This window comes from Alternaria novae-zelandiae (assembly GCF_023758075.1).
Source record: "Alternaria novae-zelandiae strain BMP 2774 chromosome Unknown scaffold_13, whole genome shotgun sequence".
NCBI classification, from domain to species: Eukaryota; Fungi; Ascomycota; class Dothideomycetes; order Pleosporales; family Pleosporaceae; genus Alternaria; species Alternaria novae-zelandiae.
Window position 1 is genome coordinate 159,766 of NW_026056973.1, and position 22,596 is coordinate 182,361.

At 51.9% G+C, this 22,596-nt stretch overlaps 6 protein-coding genes across 6 annotated transcripts; 2 read left to right on the plus strand and 4 right to left on the minus strand.

Moving 5' to 3' along the window:
* Window positions 1-1,708: 1,708 nt before the first annotated feature.
* J4E88_006560 (uncharacterized protein) lies at window positions 1,709-4,247 on the minus strand (the record flags this gene model as incomplete). The annotated part of the gene is made up of 2 exons (XM_049400185.1): window positions 1,709-3,952; window positions 4,014-4,247. The coding sequence occupies 2 exons, from the start codon at window positions 4,245-4,247 to the stop codon at window positions 1,709-1,711; spliced, it is 2,478 nt and encodes an 825-aa protein (XP_049253804.1).
* Window positions 4,248-6,067: 1,820 nt separating this feature from the next.
* J4E88_006561 (uncharacterized protein) lies at window positions 6,068-7,005 on the plus strand (the record flags this gene model as incomplete). The annotated part of the gene is made up of 2 exons (XM_049400186.1): window positions 6,068-6,905; window positions 6,962-7,005. The coding sequence occupies 2 exons, from the start codon at window positions 6,068-6,070 to the stop codon at window positions 7,003-7,005; spliced, it is 882 nt and encodes a 293-aa protein (XP_049253805.1).
* Window positions 7,006-7,907: 902 nt separating this feature from the next.
* On the minus strand, window positions 7,908-10,373 carry J4E88_006562 (uncharacterized protein; the record flags this gene model as incomplete). The annotated part of the gene is made up of 3 exons (XM_049400187.1): window positions 7,908-10,063; window positions 10,144-10,319; window positions 10,369-10,373. 3 exons carry the CDS (start codon window positions 10,371-10,373, stop codon window positions 7,908-7,910), a joined length of 2,337 nt encoding a protein of 778 aa, XP_049253806.1.
* Window positions 10,374-14,201: 3,828 nt separating this feature from the next.
* On the minus strand, window positions 14,202-15,549 carry J4E88_006563 (uncharacterized protein; the record flags this gene model as incomplete). Its single annotated transcript, XM_049400188.1, has 4 exons — window positions 14,202-14,495; window positions 14,549-15,222; window positions 15,284-15,397; window positions 15,516-15,549. The coding sequence occupies 4 exons, from the start codon at window positions 15,547-15,549 to the stop codon at window positions 14,202-14,204; spliced, it is 1,116 nt and encodes a 371-aa protein (XP_049253807.1).
* A 3,092-nt stretch (window positions 15,550-18,641) lies between these two features.
* Window positions 18,642-19,637, minus strand: J4E88_006564 (uncharacterized protein; the record flags this gene model as incomplete). The annotated part of the gene is made up of 1 exon (XM_049400189.1): window positions 18,642-19,637. One exon carries the CDS (start codon window positions 19,635-19,637, stop codon window positions 18,642-18,644), a length of 996 nt encoding a protein of 331 aa, XP_049253808.1.
* Window positions 19,638-20,546: 909 nt separating this feature from the next.
* On the plus strand, window positions 20,547-22,250 carry J4E88_006565 (uncharacterized protein; the record flags this gene model as incomplete). The annotated part of the gene is made up of 1 exon (XM_049400190.1): window positions 20,547-22,250. One exon carries the CDS (start codon window positions 20,547-20,549, stop codon window positions 22,248-22,250), a length of 1,704 nt encoding a protein of 567 aa, XP_049253809.1.
* Window positions 22,251-22,596: the final 346 nt, after the last annotated feature.

The following is a 22,596-nucleotide window of genomic DNA, read 5'->3' on the forward strand; positions in this document are numbered from 1 at the left end:
ATGCAGCATCTGCAGAGAACCGTTCGACGTCGCTCATTGGCCGTACCAGATTCGCGAATGTGGCCATGTGTTCGGAAAGATCTGCCTGGAGGCGTGGCTGGAACAGTCGGACAGCGAGGGTACTTGTCCACAGTGCAGAGACATTCTCTTTGCGACGGAGACGGAGCCCGAAATTGACTCTGATCTTGAATGGGAGTTTGATGATCATTACGAGCCGGAGTCGCCAAGCGTAATTGAGGCACAAACTCGATTTCGAGCTTTACAGAACTGGCATTTAGGGGGTAGTATACTGCGATCACTCGACATTTTCGATCCCGATGGGTTTCTGGTTAAGCTGTGGAAAGAAATGGTGAACGCCTTCAGACCGGACGAGCGAGAGCTGAGTGCGAACGCGTGGCTTCCCCGCATCACTGGGCTCGTTAGATATCTACTTGAAGGGCTCGGTTTACCGGACGGTCATTTTGACCGCACGACCTTGGCTCTGCAACTGGACACCTACAACATCGAGTGTGTTGCATTCTGGGGACATACCCACCGGGAGTGCGCCTATCGCCCATTCGTAAATCTTTCACGAGACATGATAGAACTGGCACGTGTGTTTCCTCGCCACGTCATCCCTGACCCAATACTTTGGCGCGCCTTAATCAGCTTTGAGAGCGTGGGAGGAGCAGAACCGAACACTCTATTTTACGATCTCCAACAATGCGACGAGCTAATGCTTACGCGAAGTACTCTTATCTCAGATCCGGAATGGCTTATGCTTGAACCAAACTATACCCCGAGAAGGCTCTATGTCGAAGGATTTTGGCGTCGTATAGCAGCTTACCTATATTTCCTGTTGGTTTTGATGGCGCAAGACTGCAAGCATAATCTCGGACCGAACGACGTTTATAATGCTGAGGATGTGGCGAGGTTAGTGCGGACGCTCGATACCCCCATCGCATCGGGACGATCATCGAGGAACATGGGGATGTTCCAACCTCGGGTACCTGTCAGCAACGACTTCTTGATGGACTTTTACGAGCGTGCGGCTCGTTTCCATCACGGAGCGCAGATCAACAACCCACAAACTGTCCCTAGCAAAGAGCTCGCTGATCCACGCACAAGGTGTGGGCTCATCTTTTGCCACGTTAGAGGTTTTTGGCTAGGCGCGAAGACTCCGGACACGGTAGCATACGATGCAACCGACGATCACATGCGATTTGGAATTGAACAAGGTTTTGCGGGAGCGGATGGAGATGACAATGGAACCGAAGCAGGTGACGATTCGCTGCAATGAGTAGTTAGGGGCGAGAGGTGAGGTATTACTAGAAGACATTGCATATACCAAAGGCATCTGGACAATGTCTGCAGTGTAGTGGGACTCATAAGGAGGATTAGAAGACAGGGTAGCTTTCGTTGTGCATCACAATACATCATCGTTGTGGCAATGTACACTTTTCCTTTCGCTGGCGTAACTCTAACCGAACGTTCATCCATCACAGTGTCTGCTCGGGAGAATGCTCCACGGGAAGTAACAACTATGATGACATGTGTGTGCTTGCTATACGAAGCACATAAGAAGCAAGAGAATGAAGCTGACTAGGAAAGGAGCTCCTCGCCCGAAGACACCTCCTAACCCAGTGAACTCCGCGTAAAGAACTAGAAAACAAAAACGCTGACTAAACAAAAGACATTTGTCCAAAGATACCGCCTTGATCCCAAGGACTCAATCACGACTCCGTTTTACGCGCTCGCTGCTCTCAGAGTCAGCGGCCCCTCGTGCACTCCTCTTCCTCATCTCAGCACGCTCCTGCTCTTCAGTAGGCTCAGCGGGCTCTTCTCGCAACCGCTTCTGGACTTGCGCATTGTCATCGTGCGGGATGTCAGCAATGCTGCGCTTTCCCTTAAAGGGAGCCGTTGTGTCTACCCCACCAACGGGATCTGTGACAGGGGGTTGGCCTAGAGCCTGGTTCTGAGCGGCCCTTCGACGAGTAATCTCGTTTCTCATGTTGTCCCTGTGGCCCCAATACTTCATCTTGTTATCCATATGTTCCCGGTAAGTTGATAGGTTGTTCCGCCTCGACCGATTGTAGTGGTGGAGCTCAAAGTAGTGGCGCTCCTCCTTCTTCGCAAGATCCTTCATCTCGTCCCAGGTCAGGCCACCTTGAATGTTCTTCGCGGTGTACAACCCAAAATTCCTTTCTGCGATACGTTCGAAGAGTTCCTGAAGATGCCTCTGACGAATAGCGCAGCTGATCTTATCAGAGAGGGCTTCATTCTCAGCCTTCAGATCCTGAGCGGCCAAAGCTTCCATACACCTCCAGATAATCTCTTCGCTTCCAAGGGGACTCACGTCTTCGACGCGAGCTTGTGTAATTTGGACGGTCTTTTCGACGTCTATCATCGGCTTGCCATTGCTGTCGCAAGCCTGGAACCGGGATTGTTTGGTAAGATAATCCATCATGACTTCGATGTCTGATGATTTCTCAAATGAGATGTTAAACTGGCCTTCAAACATGTCTGAGGCAGAATTGAGTTTGTTTTGCTCGTTCTTGTTCATCATCTTTCTGCGCGCCTCGATCAGCAGTCCGATGAATTGGTCTTTGATCGAAGTCTCAGGAGGAGCGGGGAGACTAGCTGACTGCGCGATACTGCTGGCAGCAGTCTGGGAGGCGCCAACATGATTGCTCTTAGCAACCTTTTGGGCATATTCTTTCACCCTGTTGTATTCTGCATTAGTCATCAGACTGTTCTTCATGGCGAAGTCAAGGTCATTGGCCAGCCCTCTCGCAGACTCTGCTTCGCCGATATGGTCGAAAATCTCGTCCCGAATTCGATTTTGCTGCTTCTCCTGCACCATCTGTGGATGTGCTTGTTTCAGAATGACGTGAAGATCAGGAAATAGTGCTAGTAGAAATTCGGCTTTGCCGTTCGACCAGTGGTTTCTTGTGTTTGCCTGGGCCCTGATTCTCGCTCGTGATTCAGTAGTGCTCTCAGGCGGAGGCGCGTCGACCATGTTCTGCTCCTCGGTATCCACGCGGCTGGTGACTTGAATATCATCCATACCGTCCTGTTCAGTACCGGAAGTATCGCGAGGAGCTGGTGGTGACTCTATCCCGTCCATGGTCTGGCTGAACTCTGGCCGCGTGTTTTGAGAGTCGACCGGACGAGAAGGAGCAGGTTCTGGGATGCAGACTTCCATCGCTTCGGTTTGCGATGCTGCTCCAAGGACGATCGACAGCTCACTAGTACTGACATCGCAGTCTGTGATATCTGTCGAGTGTGTCTGTTGATGAGTGTTGGGCTGGTTCTCACGTACACCGGCGGCGGCAACGTGGACGGTGCCGTTGTTATCGTTGCCGTCCTCGTTGTTGTATTCGGTAACGGGCGGATCTATCGCGCCGTCGTTACTCTGGGGGGGCCTTGTAGGCTCGATAGTGGTTGATGGCTCTGCCGAGACTGCATCAATAGGCGCTTTGACTTCAGCAGGAGTGCTGTTGTCGTCACCGACAACGTCGTGTAGTTCGGTGGAGTCTTCTACTCTTTCAATGGCTTGGTCAAACTCAGGAGACATTGGCGCCTCTGTGGTGAATGTGCTACAGCTGCTGACCGACGAGAATATAGACACATCGTCGGACGAATTGTCAGACGAATCGTCGGAGAATTCCTCGTCGCTGGTGATGTCGGGTAGAGGAATATTACTGGCGTAATCGAGAACGGATACGACGCGGGGTGCATGGAGAAGTATGTGCTCTTCAGCTTTCGAAAGTGAAGGAAGCGGCTTCTTGCTCGCGACGTCCAGATAGTACTCGTCAAAGGTTTGGTGAGGCTTCAACACTTTGAAGGCGGTACACAGTTCTTGGAACGTGCATTTTGGGTTCTGGGTGACGTCCTTGTACTGCTGGGAGTGTCGCGGTGTGATAGCGGCAGAGCGGGAATGTGTCTGCTTGCTAGAAGACTCGCGAGGTCTCTGCGGTGAGGTCTATTTCGCGTTAGTCTAGTGACCGCACATCAAACGGTGCAAATCTCACGGTGTTGTTGTCCGTTGGTAGTTGCGCGGCGCTCATCGCGTCCTGGACTGAAGCAACGACGACCGGTACCATCTTAGCGAGCGTCTGCTCCGGCGCGCCAGCCTCATACGTCGGGCGGAGCGCGGCGAGTAGGCGAGAAACAATGCGTTCCTCCATAGCCTCCAGATACTCAACCAACTGGGGGGACAAGGAGCCGTCAGGGGTGAAGACGGGGGCGGAGCTTGTGGTAGCCATTGTGGGAAGATGCGAGTCAAAGGAAAAGAGGTATCTGGCAGAGGAATTGAGAGTAGTATTGCAAGAAGCTGGGTCAGGCTCGCGGTGTGGACTGACGGAGCGGGGTAGTGTGACTAGAAAGGTCGTGAGAGCGACGCTTTGGCCAAGATATTGCGTGCGACAGGGATCTATAAGGCTGCAGCGACTGAATACCGACTTTCATTAAGCCAGTGATTTGTATGCGTGACCGATTCCAGGTGAATGCGTCATAATGGCAAAACGTGCGAACGTGTACCACCCAAATTTGGATATTACAGGCGTAAAGATCCAGCAAAGTCCAATCAGAGATAGTGCTCCTAGAATTTTCAAGAAGTGCGAGACACGAAGCTATGACTTCTCATCGACAGTAGCGAACCCCGATACCAAAGCGGCCATAAAAGCGCTCGCGGTAGCTTCAAACAAGTCAAAGAGGGAGGGAAAGATAAAGACATATCTCTGACGTCAAGCCTTGGGATACATCGCGCACCCCACAGGCGAAACAGCGCTCGAGAATTGCGTCTTTACTCTTTTCAGGCAGCCCTGAGGTGACCGGACGGTAACCTTGTAGTAGAGATAGTGACGACGCGAGTTGTAGCTTATAGGATGGGAGAAAACATGCTACTATTCTTGATCTGATATACTGACAATTAGGAATACAAAAGAAAGTGCGATGTACTTTGAAGACAAGATGCGTAAATGACATGTAACGAGTCTGATAAAATGTAAAGATGAACAGTACAGCTAGAAACTTCTCCGCTCGCACAACTGCGTATGGGTGGCCTAGAGATGACTATGACCAGGCAGCTAGGAGTTCAAGCACTTCTATCAAGATATCTGGGCTTAAACTCTCAACAGTGATCCATCGGCATCATGCCCTTCCTCTCACGCTGCCTGACAAAGCGTGCTATGAGATGACGCGTGCGGCCCATTGTCACGTCGCTTACGTCAACCTGATTATTCGGACGTTCTCAAGTTGGAGGAGCGGTAGGGAATCGTAGGACCTGGAGATGGCGTCGCCGCGTGAGGAATGTTTGAGATGTTGTGGCTGGAGAGACGTGTTGGAGTTTCGTTGTGGATAGAGTATTACGTCATATCTGAGTAATCATGTGTCCGCCCATGACACGCGACGCGACGCGACCCTCATCCCACCGTCCATCGCGGTGCACGTCGACCTACAACGCAAATAAACGACCAAGCGCGCTTCCATGTGAAGGTACTCATACTGTCCGCGAGTCTTGGTAGACTCCTTGGCCATCGCGTCTTGCCTGCTTTACTCCAGCATGCTTTGCCCCACCCCACGTTGATCATCAGTATAGCTTCGTAAAGCCTACAACCTCTGAAGTATAGGATTCAAACGATTTGTCTAATGTCTAGCTTTGGAGTCGGACTTCCTGTGTAAAACGGTGTTGAGAGGCTAAACATAGCGTTTCGGGCTGCCGCATAGGCCGGCAGGTGCTCGTCTCCATCTCTACGCAGCAGCCACGTCGATATGTCAGCCAGCACCGCACCGCATCTTCACGATCTAGCACTCCGATACACAATATCGATTTGCTCGCCTTATCTGACCTATCTGGTGTTGGCAGCCATACATGGCCAACACGTAACACAAAAATAGCGGTATGCGGTGACGCTAGACCAGATCCAACGATGCTTACACATGCTTACATTGCGCCGGTGGCTTCAATAATACACACTCCGTGCGGCCAGTGGAGATGTCGGGGCTCATCATCTACGGAGTATAATGTAGTGTGTGGAACACTTAATCAAAGCTTCAACTCCAGTCACATAGCAATCTCGACAAGATGGTGAACGTCACCAATGCCAACGGCATCACCGGCGCCAACTTCGACGTGTTCGGCACTAATCGCGTTCTTCCTCGGGCAATGACAGCTTTCACAGCCATCGCGTGGTACAACTCGATTGAGCTCATCATCCTTATCTTCGTCGTATTCAGACGGTACACTGGTCTATACTTCTGGAGTTTGATAGTCAACACACTCAGCATTGTGCCGTATGCGACAGGTACGCTTAAGCTTCTAGAGTTGCAGTGGTCATGGCTAACTGAGTCTCCAGGGGCGTGGATGAAACAAAACAGCGTTGCGCATGACCCTCGCCTTTACAATACGCTCCTTACGCTCGGATGGATATTGATGGTACCCGGACAATCCATGGTTCTGTACTCGCGCCTACACCTGATATCGCCGAACCTCAGGCTTCTGCGATTCATCTTTTGGGTCATCATTGTTTCAGCAGTATGCCTTTGCGTGCCGACCGTAGTCTTGAATCTAAGGTTATTCACCACTCACCCCGAGCGATACCTCCGCGGCTACATGGTCATGGAGAAAATACAAATGACTCTCTTCACCATACAGGAGATCTCGATATCCTGCGTCTACCTATGGGAAACCCGCAAGCTGATGCGCGTTATTTTCGACGGAAAGGCCAGGAAGTGGATGTGGCAGCTCGTCGCAATGAGCATACTCCTGCTAATACTGGATATTGCGCTACTCACGACGGAATTCTTGAACCTTTACATGATACAGACGACCTTCAAATCACTTGTTTACAGCTTCAAGCTCAAGATTGAGTTCGCAGTACTCAGTCAAATTGTTCGCGTCATCCAAGATCGTGCGCACTCTAGTCGCTCAGACATAACGCCCCCTTCGGATTTGGAGCGCCAAGCTAACGTCCGAAAGCCAACTCCCAGTCAGGTTTCAGAGGTAGAGAGCTTGCAACATAATGTGCCACTTGAATGGCGCTTGTCAACAGAGGCTACATCTTTCGTCTCGCCAGTCGCGCTCACTATGGCGAAGAGACAAGATACCAAAAGCGCTAGGTGCAGTGTCGTGTCTATAGACGCGATGTATCCTGGGAGACTAGGATGATAGCGCGAGAGGCCTCTTTTGGTCGAGTGGACAATGGAGGTTGATCGGCGTGAGAAATACGACTTGGAACTTGCGGCAGTAAACGTATAGAAGGGACCTGGACCGGTGAGCATTGGCGCTTGCTGCGGTGAGCATTGGCGCTTGCTGCACCTATTTCAGCAAGCATCTCCCTTATCCATATACGCAATTGGAACGGTCCGCAGTGTGCTTCGCACCTTCGACCTTAGCAATGCTTCCTTGGTGTTGCTAGCTTAGGATATGGCGACCGAGCTCTTTCTCTCGGCGGCGAGTTACGTTCTCCTTCCGAGCAAGATTGAATACGTTTCGGTCTGACATACCCGTAGTTCGCGGCTTCTCGTTGAGAACACGAGTGGTGCATAGAGCAAGCCGGATGTTGAAGAGCTTTGGCTGGAGGCTATAAGTTTGGGCGCGAACGAAATTGCGGTTTCTCCGGAAAGTCTGTTGCACCGTTGTTGAGAACGGTGTCTACAACTTCAACGTCAGAGATGCTCGGCAAGACTCAAAAAGTGGAGGTGCGATCATATCGTTCTGTGTCATGTCCATTCTAGCTACGGGCAATTTACTAGACGCTTGCGACATCAGATAGCAGAACGCGTAATGCGTGGGACAACGCTCCCGGAACACTTGAACACACCATTCTTTGACCATCCAGTCACCCGTTGTCTCTCATCGCAGCCACTGCGTACTTCTTTTCATCATCTTTCCCTCTCTCTCTCTCTACCGGTGTGCTCAGTACTCATGACAGCCTGAACATCTCACTGCGCCAGCCATATACGCGCTCAAGCCTCCTTCCAAATCGTCTCGCCATGATGTACGGTATGTCGCTGTCGGGATGTGGTTCATGGAAATGAATGCCACGGTCGGCATCGAGAGACTCGCCAGGTGTGAACTGCCATGCGGAACCTTGCAACTTCTCCGCAGCAAATCCGATGCGTACCATAGCGCGCTTGAACTCATCCCACTTGATGGCCTTGGGAAAGTCTTCGTCGTCTGACAAAGCGACATGGAACAAGGCCTTCATTGTCCTGTACGCGCGCTTGTCTAGGGTGAAGGTCTGCTGGAATGTGTCTTCGCTAGCCGCAGGGACCGGGTTGGCAGCCTCATCGACCACAGCGATAATTGTGCTGCCTTTTGTTTTCGGCTTAGTCTTCTCTTCGATAGCTAGCCGATCAAAAGCTCCAGTGATCTGCATGGCCTTGTTGTGGAAGATCCTCGAGAAGGGTTGGTAGACATACTCCGGCTGCTCCATTGGTTTAGGAATGGTAGCCAAAGGTTCCTCCCATGGTGGCGTACGCTGCATCTGTCCTCCTTCTAGGATACACTGACGAATGATTCCGTGTTGAGAGACCCCTGTATGCTCCTCGTAGAACGTGTCAACGCAGTCCCAGAATCGATCGAGATTCGCTTCAGCAGTACGCATAGTACGAACGTTGCTCCTATTACGAGGCTTGTGGATAGGGTATGCTAACTTCCCTCGAGAAGGATTGATGGTGTGAACTGGAAGTTGACAGTGTTGCATATGATGAGCCCATCGGAAGAAGTCTTCGTCGTGGGAGTGTGATACGTCCTTGGCAAAGTCGTAGCTCTGCCGTATATCGTACCACACTGTGCATTGCATAATGCACTCTTCGATGAGGAATACTCGACCAAAGAGCTTTAAGATCCGAGGCGACATCAAAGCTTTTGCATCTTTGCTGGTTCTCATCAGTGTGGCCATTTTATCCAGTAAATGGTATGTAGCTGTGCCCTTCAGATTATCATCTGGTTCCTTGAGGAAGTACATGAACCATGAGATCATGCTGAATTCATCGAGGTTCGCTTTCTTCAACGACCAAAATTGAACCGCTTTATCGGTAGCTGAGTCATCCCCACGGACGAAAAACTTTCGTATGTTGGGTGCACTGACAGCAGATATAGCAAGTCCATGCTGCAAGAACTTTGAAAAGTCTTGGGTCCTGCAAGCCAGCTCGCTCATGAGAGATATGAAGCGATCATTAGACCCTGCCCCTTCGTGGAAGGCTTCAGTTAGCTTATCCACAATGCCACATAGCTCTTGCCAGATAGCAAACATGGTGTAAGCCTCGAAGACAATTTGGCGTGCTATGTTCATAAGGAATTTGGTACTACCCAGATCCGGATGGACCTGCCCCTTTTCATTATGTGTCATCTCGACACTGTGATCGGATAAGTCCAGAAACACGTCTGCGAAGTAAGAAGGGTCCTCGCGCAATGCAAAGATGTGATCTTTTGCGTCTTCACATGAGGCCTTGAAATATCCACGCAATCTAGCCAAATCGATAGACCTTCGGCTCCTGTAGGGCGCATTGACGAGCGCGTCGGCGAATGTTGTATGACCAACATCTGCCCGAAGTTCGAGGTCAGCATATGGCGGCTCGTCTAGAGCAGGATATCGAACCAGCGTATCCTCGGTGTGATCGTGCAAGACAAGCTTGCTGCAAGTGACCAAGAATCGAAGAATCCGCTGTTGAATGTGAAGAGTCTGCAGACTGACTCGAGGACAATGTTCATAGCCGTTGCTATCAGGAACGTACTCATCCCAGGCTTTGGTGCGTGGACGGACCTTTCCGTATAGCGCAGAACTTGGGTCGCTTGAAAACTGGAGCATGTACTTCTCAAGTTCCGGCTCGGTACCGCATGGCGACATTGCCGCTAGCGGGCAGAATAGTTCCTCGGTCGGTGCGAAAGCCAAGGGAACATTTCGACCACGAGCATTGAGAAAGATCAGCAGACACTTTGGCTTCGATAAATCTTCCAAATTTATGAAGGGCCACATCTTAGCTTCTGAAGGCAGAAATGGCTTGTCCTGTACAATCAAGGCCTCTTTGACGCTCTTTGGATCCTGAGTCCCCTCGTCGAGAATGTGAAAATAGTCTGGGCGATGCACTTCTGCCATGTTGGGCCATGCTTCAAGTAAGATATCTCGGCGTTGATTAGGAGACCTTTTGAGCCACGTTTCTGTATCGTAGCTTCGTGTCGGACAAGTATGGCGTTCAGAGTATGGTAGTCGGCACAGATGCTTTCACCGAGAGTCGACGCGTGCTTCGCAATGATCGTTACCATAAAGGGCGAGATAGGGTCGTTACGGTGTAGTTTTGTGAGGAGCTCGTCGAGTGAGATCGGTTTTTTCCTGCATTGCTTTGTTAGTGGGCTCACTAGAAACAACCGCGCTGGCTCACTCCATGTCCAAGGGCGGTCCTGCGGTGGCTTCCATGATTGCGACTGCCTTGCGGTGCAGCGTGGAGGTTCGCTGGAATGTTTGAAAATGAAAATGTGCCCAGGTGTTGAGTAAACGCGTCGAGCGGGTAAAAGTCGCGCCGGTGGCGCCGTTAGCAGTGAGAAGTTGCGCTGTCTACACAGAGAGTAAACGATGACTCAGCGAGGTGAAGGCACAAGACCTCAAAAAGTTGGACGCCGTCATCGAATTAATCGAGTGCGCAAGATATGCGAGCGTCACATGCAACACTGTACTGAAAGTGAAGCAGAGTGATGTGCTTCACCCAAGCTACCATTTTGTGTTCTCAGCTCCAAACTGCAAGATGAGTGAGAGGACACCATACCCAAAGGTCGCGCCACTTGCAGCCAGCCGGGAAAAATAACTTCTGAGGACAGGAATTCTCTTCCATAGGTTCCAATATTGGTTCTGAGGAGTAGAGCGGCGGGTAGCGATAGCTTAAACGAGTGTCGAAGAAGCCGTCATTTCGTAAAGAAGCTCGGTAGGTCGGTAGCGCGTAGGATCCATATCCTCTCTGATACAAAGGTGAAGGCAGATGTACGCTTCTAGATGCGCGTGATCACCAGACACGGTCTGCTTGTAATGATTGCAGAAAGGTATTGCGCAGCCTTTGTTCAGGTGAGATTTTGTCGTCGAAGTTCGAAAGCGCAGAAATATCGCCGACCCAAACATGCACACAGCCCGTTATCTGCTCTTCAGATAATCTTGACCTGTCGAATGGGTAGAGCTTCGAAGAAATCGTTGAGTATCCTCTCACGTTCTACAACGCAGGTTTTCGGCCCACACTTTACTTCGAGGTCGATGACTCCCATTCTTTCGAAAGCTTCGTCTGACACCTCTCGCAGAATAAGCCCCGTAGCATGGGTCAGCCCGGGGTTATAGCGTGTCTCGGGTTTATGGCGAATGATCATCGGTACAACTGTAAAAGTGTCTCCAATTGTGACAGGCCGTTCACCACAAGTCCAATCGAAGTCAGCTGACATCTGCCACTCTTTCAATAAACCAACGCTCTCGCATGAAGGAGATACTATTTCCATGAAAGGCCTGAAGTAATCGAATTTTCCCTCATGGATTCGCGTCAGTCGAGTCATACAGGTGTGGCCCTCCAGAGTGATACTAGCGTTCGCGACTTCGCCAATCTGAGCGGGCCCAACGCGGGTAAAGGTCAAATCAACTATTCTTAGAGATGGCAACATCAGTCCGCTTTCCCAGCCAACCTGGGCGGGTGATGATGGCCATGCCCATGTTGGAACAGAGGACGGGGAACGCGACAGCCAGGAATATGGACCTCCCGTGGTACGCCAGACAAGATCAGTAAGCAGGCTGCTTAACCACATACCAGCGATGTATGTGTCTTGTATTCGCAACCGCATTTCTCGTTCAACAATGGCAGCAATTGCCGGTAATCGATCGCTCTTGTACGTCAGATCCAAGCCCGAATACGCGGTTACGATCTCATGCCAGCGGATGACTGGATCGTCCATGAGTCCATAAAACGTAAAGCTTTTGGTATCGCGTGGATAGATCTCATCGTAGCTCAATCCGTCTTCTGCGATGAACATGGTGGGGCATTGCCAATAGATCTAAGGAAAGCATTAGAGATCCAATGAGTACTTCCTAAAGGTGAACCACAACCCATCTTACGGGTTACGTGCAGTTTCGTACTGAAACTATACCGATTCTGTTTCGCGACCAGTAGACCATGAGTTTTGAGAAAAAGAAACACTAATGGCTCACCTGATCTCTGCAAAAATGGACCATTCGTGGCGATAGCATTCGCTCTTGATACACCCAAGCTCTAGTCAGGAGCGGGAAATCCCTGAAAGTAGGGGTCGATTCAGGGAACTCATCTGGATTGTTTTGTATGTAAGGGCGAGGGAACTCGGTTCGTTCTTCCCATACGTAGAGCTCGCAATCTCTCAATTTGCGGGCCTTGTATCTTTCACGGTCTGGTGCGAACAGTCCAAAGTCACTGTTGGTAGCCCATGTAGCTGCAATGGTAAGATGAGCTTGCTGATATATATTTGCCATCGTCGCAGCTGTTTCCTCCCAGTCATCTTTATCGTCCTGCATAATACCTATATATATATGAGTTTTAGTTACCCAAACTACATCTACAGAAAGGAGAGGCTTACAGCAGGCGTCAATCCAGATGAAGCGTATGTTAAGCCGTGCGCACAAGTGAACCGCTTCTGAAAAGGTTTTTGGTAGCTGGTCAATTACTATGCCATCTATTAGGCGACTGTGCGATGTCTTATCCAGTCTGATGGTAGGACCTGATGAGCCCCAGCAATGACTCAGACAGGCGTATATCGCTGGCTTACTCAAGCGTTCTCGAAGGTAAACATGCTTGCCATCTATTTCAATTATACGTTTCGGGAGTTGGACGATCTTCCGTCCACCACAAGCTCCATGATGCTCAACGCAGGTTTCGATCCAGCTGTACAGTGTCTGAAGAGCTCGGTCTGAAGATGTGTCTTCTGAGGGAAGTGTTCTCGTATGTACGGGTAATTCCTTCTGCGTGACATTGTGCGTGATATGTACTTCTTGGCCTGCATGCGTGTCAGACACCACAAACTCACTTCGTGCCCCCTTAGTTTTCTTACTATCGATGGAAACGCGATATTCAGTATCATACAAGACTTACCTTTTAAACGAAACAACTCAAGACGTGCACTTATTACGTCTGAGGCTTGCTGGTAGAAGATACTTATTGGACGGTCCGCTGATATTACTGTGATCCCTGTGATGTTTTCGATTGGAAACCGTCCGTTGCTATAGGAGATGAGAGCGTCGAGTACAATTTTGCAACTTTGGCAAGCAGCTGCTGCCCCGAGTTGAAGGCTTGAGATCGTTCTCCCTATCCCACTGAGGCCCCAGCTATCCATCTCTTGAACCCAACTTTCCCTCGTAGTGAACAGGTATCTTGTTCCGCAAAGGTCGTGGGTGGAATGCTGGTAAAGATGATTGGGGATGACATATATGAAGTAACGCGTCTACGATAGACGAATCAATGAATTAGTATACTGTGCGAGAATCGATTTGCCTATGTGTGATGATGGACTTGTTTAAGACTGCGAACGCTCCTTCCTCGGTGACGGAAAGAGCGATGGCTGGCTGGCGCGTTTTAGCGCGTACAGCTACCGCGTTCCCTTCCAAGGTTCTCATCCATCCTACCGTCACCATTCAATTCTCGAGACCTCCATCGTTCAATCGGCGAATGCAAGCAATAGCTCCCGACGCGGTCACCGGTATCGGTGCCTGCAATCAGTATGTGCCACAGGAGTGCATCATCGCCCGTGCCGCGAGGATGCATGCTGCCCCGCCTCTTGGCGGCCTCCTGGCTGCTATCCTCCTGAGCGCGATGGGATGTGCGCCCTTTAAATTACCTCTGCAGTCTTTCATCATTCGACACAGCTCTTGACTTTTGATCCCTTATCGCGATGAATACCCAGGATTTGGTAAGTGAATCCGCGGACACGGTTGAGGAAAGTACGGCTGGTCCGCAATCCACTTTCATCGCGCTTTTAGCTGCCAAAGACGGATTTGATGAAGAAAGCCACGTGCTGGCCTTCCATTTCCTCACCCCCTTCCAAACAGCAATAAACATATCAGAACTCCACCGACGCCTTCGTGTGGCTCATGTCGAGCATATATAGGCGTAAAATAAGATAAAGAAATGCAAATGATATACGAGAATCAGAGTTCGTCCCGTCACCATACCACGCCCATACTTTTGATGCGCAGAGCAGGTATTCCTTCCTCCTCTCAGTCCAACTATAGTATCTCCTTCAGCTTTTCCTTTTGTGCGCTTGTCAAGCTCGTAGGGAACTTGATCTTTACGCCGACGATGAAGTCGCCGCGATCTGAGGGTTTCTTGGACTTGGGCATGCCGAGGTTGGGGTATCGTTCTGTCCAGGTGGGACCGGTGGGACCGCCACTGCCGACGCTGAGTTGTTTGCCGTCGATGGTTTGGACGGTTCGGCGCCAGCCGGTGAGGGCTTCTTTGAGGTCGATTTCGATCGTGTGTTTGACGTCGTCGCCTTCGCGGGTGAACATTGCGTGGGGTTTCTGTGCTGTCGTTAGTATCGATTTTTGCGTGACCGGGGAATGGAAAGACTTACCTCAGAGACGATGAAGTGCAGATCTTGTGTTCCGCCCTCCACCTGATCGCCGACGTCTGAGAACTTGATCTTGCTGCCAGCCTTCAGCCCCTTCTTGATGGGTACCTCCAGAATCCGGTCTTGCGTGCTTTGCTTGCCGGTACTCTGGTCATATGTCTTGCGCTTGATCTTGAGCTTCTTCGTAGTGCCGTTGTACAGCTCTTCCAAGCTCACCGCAAGCGGCTTCTCCACGACTGTGACTTCAGGCTCTGGTGCTCGTCGTCCGCCGCGGAATCGGCCGCCTTTTCCACCTCCACCGCCGCCACCGCCCATACCACCGCCCATTCCGCCGGGCATACCGCCCATGCCAAAGCCGCCAAAGTCAAAGTCATCACCCCCGGCGCCGCTGTTGCGCATGAACTCGCCAAAGATGTCGTCGGCGTTGGAGAAGTTGAAGCCGTTTCCGCCGCCGCCGCCCGTCGAGAAGTGGAACGAGCGTGTGCCGCCGGGCATGCCACCCGATGATGCGAAGGGGAAGCCCCCACCGCCTCCTGCACCCGCAAATGGGTTACCACCCGCACCTCCAGCATCTTCAGGGTGTGGTACGCCGCCGCGTAGTATGAATTCGAGCCCGTATTGATCGTACGTTTTGCGCTTCTCGGGGTCGGAGAGGATCTCGTAGGCTTGTGAGCATTCTAGACGTGCTGTTAGCATACTATATCCAGTCTATATGGGCTAGTGAGGCAATGAACATACCTTTGAACTTCTCAGCAGCTTGCGGGTTGTCCTTGTTCTTGTCGGGGTGCCACTTCAGCGCCGCCTTGCGGTATGCCTTCTTGATCTCATCTTGCGTCGCGGTTTCTGATATGCCTAGAACTCAGTCAGCAATAGTCCATGTACCTACCCGAGACCTCGACCACCCCGGGCCCTGGCATGCCGCGTCCTGGCAGGGCAAGGCGGTGGAGGGGCACATCCGAGGCAAACGTACCTAATGAATCGTAGAGCTTGGACTCCTTGACCATTTTGAAGTCCTGTAATCAGAAAAGAAGGGTATCTCGTGTATGCGCAAGTAGTGTTTGTAAGCTTCTTTGGGGGCAGCTTATGAGGTTGGGTCGCATTTATCACTCGAGCTCTGGATGTCTCTCCACTCGTCAAACGACGCTAGCGGTGACGTCGAGCCCTGACGCGGAGCGAACACAGGGAAGGTTCGAGAAGCTTCAACCACAATGCCATATCCCGACCATCACAAACTCTGATGCCGTGTATCATGCGCTTAGGATCAAAATTAGAAACCTGAATTCGTCGCACAGGGATCGTATCGAATCGACGTATCTAGCAATGAGCTGGCGCGCTCCACCTGACGACGCGCGCTTGCCGTTCCTCGTGGTCTTCCTTGACGCGCCCCGCTCTTGCAGTCTAAGAAGCTTCACTTCAACACGTGCAGCCTCGCAGCTGAAATGAAGTCGCTATGCGTTAATTTTGTATGATTTACGGTTCCGGATATGCCGAACGCGTCATTGCGTTGCGAGCTTCCTATCTCAACTGACAGCTTGTTGTTTTCCAGTAGCTACTTCACGATGGAATGATCCAGCGCCAGCTCAAGCACGCCGGCGAAGTTCTTTGAATCCACTGGCTAGCCAGCAACTACCTAAGCACGTTTCTAGTTTAAACGCAAGACATATCATCAAGTACACTACCTTGACCTGTTGGCGTGCACATGGAGGTTAGATGCCTAATCTGAGACTGGTGTCAATGGCTCACATAAGTCATCAGTACAGCTGCGAGAAGCACTGCGCATCAATGATAACCACATGAAAAGATCAGGAGTGTGAAATTTAAACAGTGAATTGAACATGTCTAGCGATACGCTATGTCGCACTTCAACACGCAATCGACCACCTTTGTCGCAGAAAGCTTCGACGCGCCATAAAACGCCAGCATGCCCATGATCCCTAACGCCATTTTTCCGGTATGCTACATTAAAGAAGCTGGTATCCAAGGATAGAGTAGTAGTAACTATGACATGTACACGGTTCTGGTGTACAGCGCTTGTACAGGCAACAGCGATGCGCGCTGTCGCTTTTTGGTTCGGACGTCCATCGTTCATAACTGATCGTTTAGTCGGAGTCGCTGTCAGAATCACCCTTGCTCTTCTTCTTGTCCTTCTTGGCGGCCTTTTCGGCCTTCTTCGCAGCCTTCTCTTCCTTCTTCTTGCGCTTTCGCTCGGCCTTGTCCTCATCAGCCTCATCGTCACCGTCACCACGGCTCTTGCGCTTCTTGCTCTTCTTGTCGGTCTCAGCTTCCGCCTCGGCCTCTTCAGTAGAGGTAAGACCCGTCGCTGGGATCGCAGGAGCGGCGAGGACCTCAGAGGTCGAAGTTGTCTGAGCAAGGGGAGCAGAGGCGCCGTCGACGTCGTTCCTGTTGAAGTCCTTGTACTCAGCGTTCCACTTGGAAGGAGTCTTGTCATTGGGACGACCGAATTTCTGAACATGTCAGTATAGCACTCGCAAATCTGAAGTTGATCACCTACGTCCAGAGTGCCAGCCTCCTTCATCTTCTTCTTCTCGGTGGCGACTGGGCCCATGCCCCACCTCCTGGGGTAAAGGTCGCGCTCCATGATGACACGCTTGATCTTCGCAACAACACCGTGGTCGCACGATGACATCTCGACAGCCGACATTTGCGCGTAGGCGAGCGCGATAGCCTCACCCTTGGTGGTCATGAGGACGATCTCCTCGTGGATCTCAATGCCCTTCTCGAATCGCAGGAGACCGGGAAGCATGAGCTTGGCACCGTAGCAGATAGCGTTGACAGAGCTGTCCTTGACCACGATACGCTTGTAGCTCATCAACAGACTCTCCAAAGGTGCGATGACCTTGCGCAGATAAGCCTCGTCGCGGTTGTTGTCGTGTAGCCATTGGGCATCGAGAACGTCGTGCAGAGTGACCAAGTCCTTGGTCTCGTCCATGGCTCCACTCCTGACACGGCGGAGCTCCTGCATGTGGGCGCCAACACCGAGCAAAAGACCAAGATGCACGCAAAGAGTACGGATGTAGGTTCCAGCCTCGCAGCTGACCCAGAAGACACCGAGCTGCCTCTCGTTGTCAAACTCGTATAGCTTGCTCTCGTGGATGGTTCGGATACGGAGTTGACGCTTGACGGCGGAAATGAGCGGGGGGCGCTGGAAGAGAGCTCCGGTGAGCGTCTCAAGGGCACGCGCAAATTGCGCCTCGCCTCCAGGGAGCTTGTCGTGCATGCGAATGACGCAGACATACTCCTTTCCGGCTCCCTGCTGGGACTTGACGAGACGGGTAGCGCGATCAATGCAGACGATGAGGCAACCAGTGACCTTGGGGTCGAGGGTACCACTGTGACCAGTCTTCTCGACTCTTTGGCACGCGTTAGCTGAAAGCGCTTGGAAAGAAAAGTCACGAGTGCTTCCTACCTCAGCATGCGCTTGATCCATGACACGACTTCGTGAGAGGATGGGTTGGAAGGCTTGTCGAGGTTGATGACACCAGAGCTAATGTAAGACTTGAGGTCTCGCGACAGCGGTGTGCATCCATTTGGGATGGGAGTGTAGTGCGATGTGCGAACGAGCACTGTACGCGCATTAGCAAAGCATTCTGGAGCTATGGGGAAGCTGCAGCATACGGTCGCTGTAGTTTTTGAGCAGGAGCGGCCAGTCGCTCGTGTCGATGGCAGGCGCAGCCGCCGCTGGCTTGATCACATACGCGTCGGGGTCGGTCTGCACGAGAGCCATGGCGATTATTGTGTCGAGGGTTGGTGTTGCAATTGGCGATGCGATGTTCTCGAACTTTTTCACAGCAGACAGTATTTTCGCGCCGCTCAAGCTATTGGACGCTATTGGGCGCTAAAGAACGCTTGGACCACCACGCCGGATCTTTGTCGGACCGTTGTCTAACACGCATCAGATGTTCGCTAGACAACTATATTCAGGAGCGATTTCGTTATGGCGGACTACAAACAAGTGAGATGTACAACATGCTGCGATATTATTATGGATTTATTGAAAATCAAGTGTGTATCATACACCGCCTGCAACTACAATGCGCTCTTTCTGCGCAGTAATCTACTTCCAACTCTGATCAATCTAGTTCACTACCTGTCCGTGCTCGTTGCTGTGCAAAGTGGTGATATCTCCACTGCGGACGCCCTGTCTCTCGTTCAAGATCTCGTCATCTCCTGTACTGCGCAATGTGGTGCCGTCCATCTTGCCATCGACACCGCGCCTAACACCAGGCTCGACCAGACTGCCCGCTCCACTGGGTACATTTGGCCAGAACTCCTCTTCAGCGTCCAACAAGGCTCTCCAAATAGGATCGATCCTGCTCTTGACCTCTGCCCATCTTGCATCATCTCGGTCAACCGCGTCGCTTACACCCTCGTTGACAATGCGCTCAAGCTGCTCGACGAACATGAGGAAGTCGCGATTTGACCAATTGGGGATAAATTCTCTGCGCATCGCACCGCCGTCTTGGTCGTTGTCGTAGTTCCGAGGAGAAGACTGGGCATCTTGTCGGCGGGCCCAGGACCAGGCCTCGTAGTATACCTTCTCGGTCGACCACAGTAGAATGGCGCCTTCGAGCCACGGCATGAATGTGTTTGGTTGTTGGGAAGCAACACTAGCGAACAGTGCTTCATAGCGACGGAGACCTTCGGATTTGACGTTCTCCTGGAGTGGTGACGGAGGAAGATCGATCTTGTAGATCTCAGCAACTTCTTGGAAGAACCGCAGCTCCCTCTCTCCATTCTTGATAGCGGATTCTAACCACGCAATGAATCGCGTGGGAATGTCTGGCTCCTCACCAGGTGCAGTCGTTGACTTGTGCGTACTGCGGATGAGGTTGAGGGTGTGGTTGATAGTAGCAAGATAACCTTGAAGGTACTGCCTGTCGTTTGCGAGCCATTGTGCAATCAGAGGCTTTGGTAGGGTACCCTTTGCGGCACGCTCGAGGAAGGGATGTCTTGTAACGCGGAGCAATTGTTCGTGGTTGATGGCGAGGAGATGAGCTGTGATTGCCCAAGGGAGGTTGGTGGGGTCGATGTCGCTCTTGCTGGCCCAGGTTCCGGGGTGGTGGTGAGGCATGGTAAGTATCGTTCGCGTAGGATCTGTGTTATCTGTATTGAACGGTGTATGTATTCGATGAGGTACATCCTGCGGAGCTGGCGGGGTAGCAAGCTACTTATATGCTACTTGAGAGATGCTTGCCAAGCGAGACGATGGCTCCGAGGAGTCAGAATTACGTGTTGAGGCTGAGGGTACAAGGACGTGTGGCGTTGCCAAGTAGGGTTGATGGTGTTGAATGTGCGCATGACGTCGGACAAGGACCATCGGAGTTTGCGACGCTCTGAGTGGTGCAGGCGTACGGCAAACCGGAATCTAGAATCCCAACTCGGAACTTGGCAGTTGAATTCGCAGCGGAACTCTTGGCATCGAACAATTTGATACTTGTCCAAGCTATACTCTGTGGCTGAAGCAAGGCGGACTGCTTGGCGCATGACGATGCCGCCACTTTTGAGCTGCTGCGGGTGTGATAGTATGAAGGTGCCGGAAAGCTCGGGCAGTGAGATTAGTATACAAGGTCACGCGACCAAGATCTTGAGTTAAGGAACATGGTGTTTGCCGGTTAAATTGAACTTGTCCCGGCATATTGCCAGTCGTTCGATGGTCACATTGCTTCGTCGAACGCGAATGCTCGGTGGCTGTGGTTTGTAAGACGAGCGAACGTGGTGAAGAGGAAGAGAAGTCTGCACGATTCAACCTTGGAATGTAAAATAGGAGGGCATTGGCAAGGGCAAACGACTTTGACGATGGTTTGGTAGCTATTAGTGAGATGTAGACATGAAGGATGGTAATGAGTGAAGGTGTCCCGAAACCTCGGTCGCCTGTGCTAGCGCGGCGCGTCATACTGCAGCCTCCACCTCGAACTTTCTTGCGACCGAACGTCGACGCCAACCCTAGCCCAAACCAGCGGGCTATCTACACAGCACGATCATGGAATTCTCTGCAGACGACGAACAGGCTCTCAAGCAATACTTGCCCAGCGAATTCGGAAAGAAGGATGGCTCCGTGAACGTCGAGGCGCAAATCGAGCGCGCGCGTAGGCCAGTGGTTGATGAGAGCAAGCAGGCGAAGAAGGAGAAAGGGTCGGACGACGAACAGGATTCGGACGACGATGACAGCGACATGAGCGATGAGGAGGATGAATACCCAGTCTCTCACGAACTGGTCATCAAAACGCACGATCGCGCGGTCACGACGATTGCGCTCGATGCATCCGGTACGCGGCTAGTAACTGGAGGGAACGACTGCACACTCAAGCTGCACGACCTTAGTGCACTTACCCCGAGTACTATCCGCGCATTCAAAACGGTCGATCCTTTCACCACCAAACCCTCGCAAACCGCCGAGTCGCATTCGATACACCAGGTTGTGTTTGGCCCACACTCTGGAGGCCAATTCCTGTGCATTACTGCAACATCACAGGCGAGGCTGTTCAGCAGGGATGGAGAGCTTATATCAGAGTTTGTCAAGGGCGACATGTACCTGAGGGACAAGCACAACACAAAAGGACACACGGCAGAAATCACGAGCGGCGCATGGCACCCCACGAATCGCGACCGCTTCGCTACAGCAGGCACAGACAGTACAGTGCGGATATGGGACGTGAATAAAAGGATGAAGCAGGAGGAGGTCATCGTACACAAGTCAAGAGCTGCTGGTAGCGCGGGCATGACAAGGATGACGGCCATTGCATGGGGCGCCGCAGCCGAGGGAGGAAGCAGTATGCTGGTGTCAGCAGCACTAGACGGAAGTCTCGTCATGTGGGGTGGTGAAGGACCCTACCACAGGCCGACAGCAGAAATCAAGGAAGCGCACGCGAAAGACACATGGACGAGCGGACTGGATATCAGTGCAGATGGCAGGTTGGTGATCACAAGAGGAGGGGACGACACCATCAAGTTGTGGGACACAAGAAAGTTCAAGACGCCTCTTAATACCACGTCGCATCCGTCAACGTCTTCACAATACCCCACATCGAATATCAAGTTTGCGCCTAATTCTCAGAGTATAGTCACAGGATCAGAGACCGGGCACCTCCACATCCTCAACCCAGCCACACTTCGCCCGGAGCTGGTCACACCAGTCACGCCAGGCTCTCCTCTGATAACGGTCAACTGGCATCCCAGGCTCAACCAAATCCTCACAGGTTCAGCCAACGGTCAAACAACGATCCTGTTCAACCCCAAGCTGTCCAACGCCGGTGCTCTTACCATCCTCAGCAAGGCACCCAAGAAGCGACACCTCGATGACGACCCATCCCTCACCGTAGACATGGACCCGCTCGGTATGGCTGGTGAAGCACATGATCCTTCTGGCAATGCAGCCTCATTCTCCGCACGCCATCCCACCATCGGCCTCACAGCCTCGGGTAAGAGCCGCGACCCACGGAGACCGCATATCCCAGCTACAACACCTTTTGCCAAGTCAACGCCCGATCAGAAGTACGTCATGGAACAAATTGAAGGCAGCGATATGAGGGACGAGGATCCTAGAGAGGCGCTGCTCAAGTATGCGCTGAAAGAGGGAGAGAAGGCTGTATTTACCGGCGCGTGGGAGAAGACTCAACCCGTTGGAATCTACAAGGACTACGACAGTGAGGAGGACGAGAGGGAGAAGAAGAAGGCAAAGCGATAGTCGAGCCGGGGCTGAATACCGACTTGGGATCCCTACAAGGGATGTTTGTATCGTAGCGAAATATACCCAATAGCACAGAGACTATGGATTAGTCAAGCTACCTATCAATCCATACAATGATCACGGGTAAAACTCCTAATACACCAGATGCGGATGAAGACTTGGGCACCATGGGCGCACGTGTCAGCGCCCCTTATCATCCGACCTTGGTACCTTCGAAGCTACCCAGGCAGGGCTACACTAGCGTAGCCGCGTCGCGCCCCATAAGCAAACGCAAACAACCCCACTCGCCTCGCATCACGACAACCTCCAGCCCACAACCGCCAATTCGACCGCCACTCCCTCT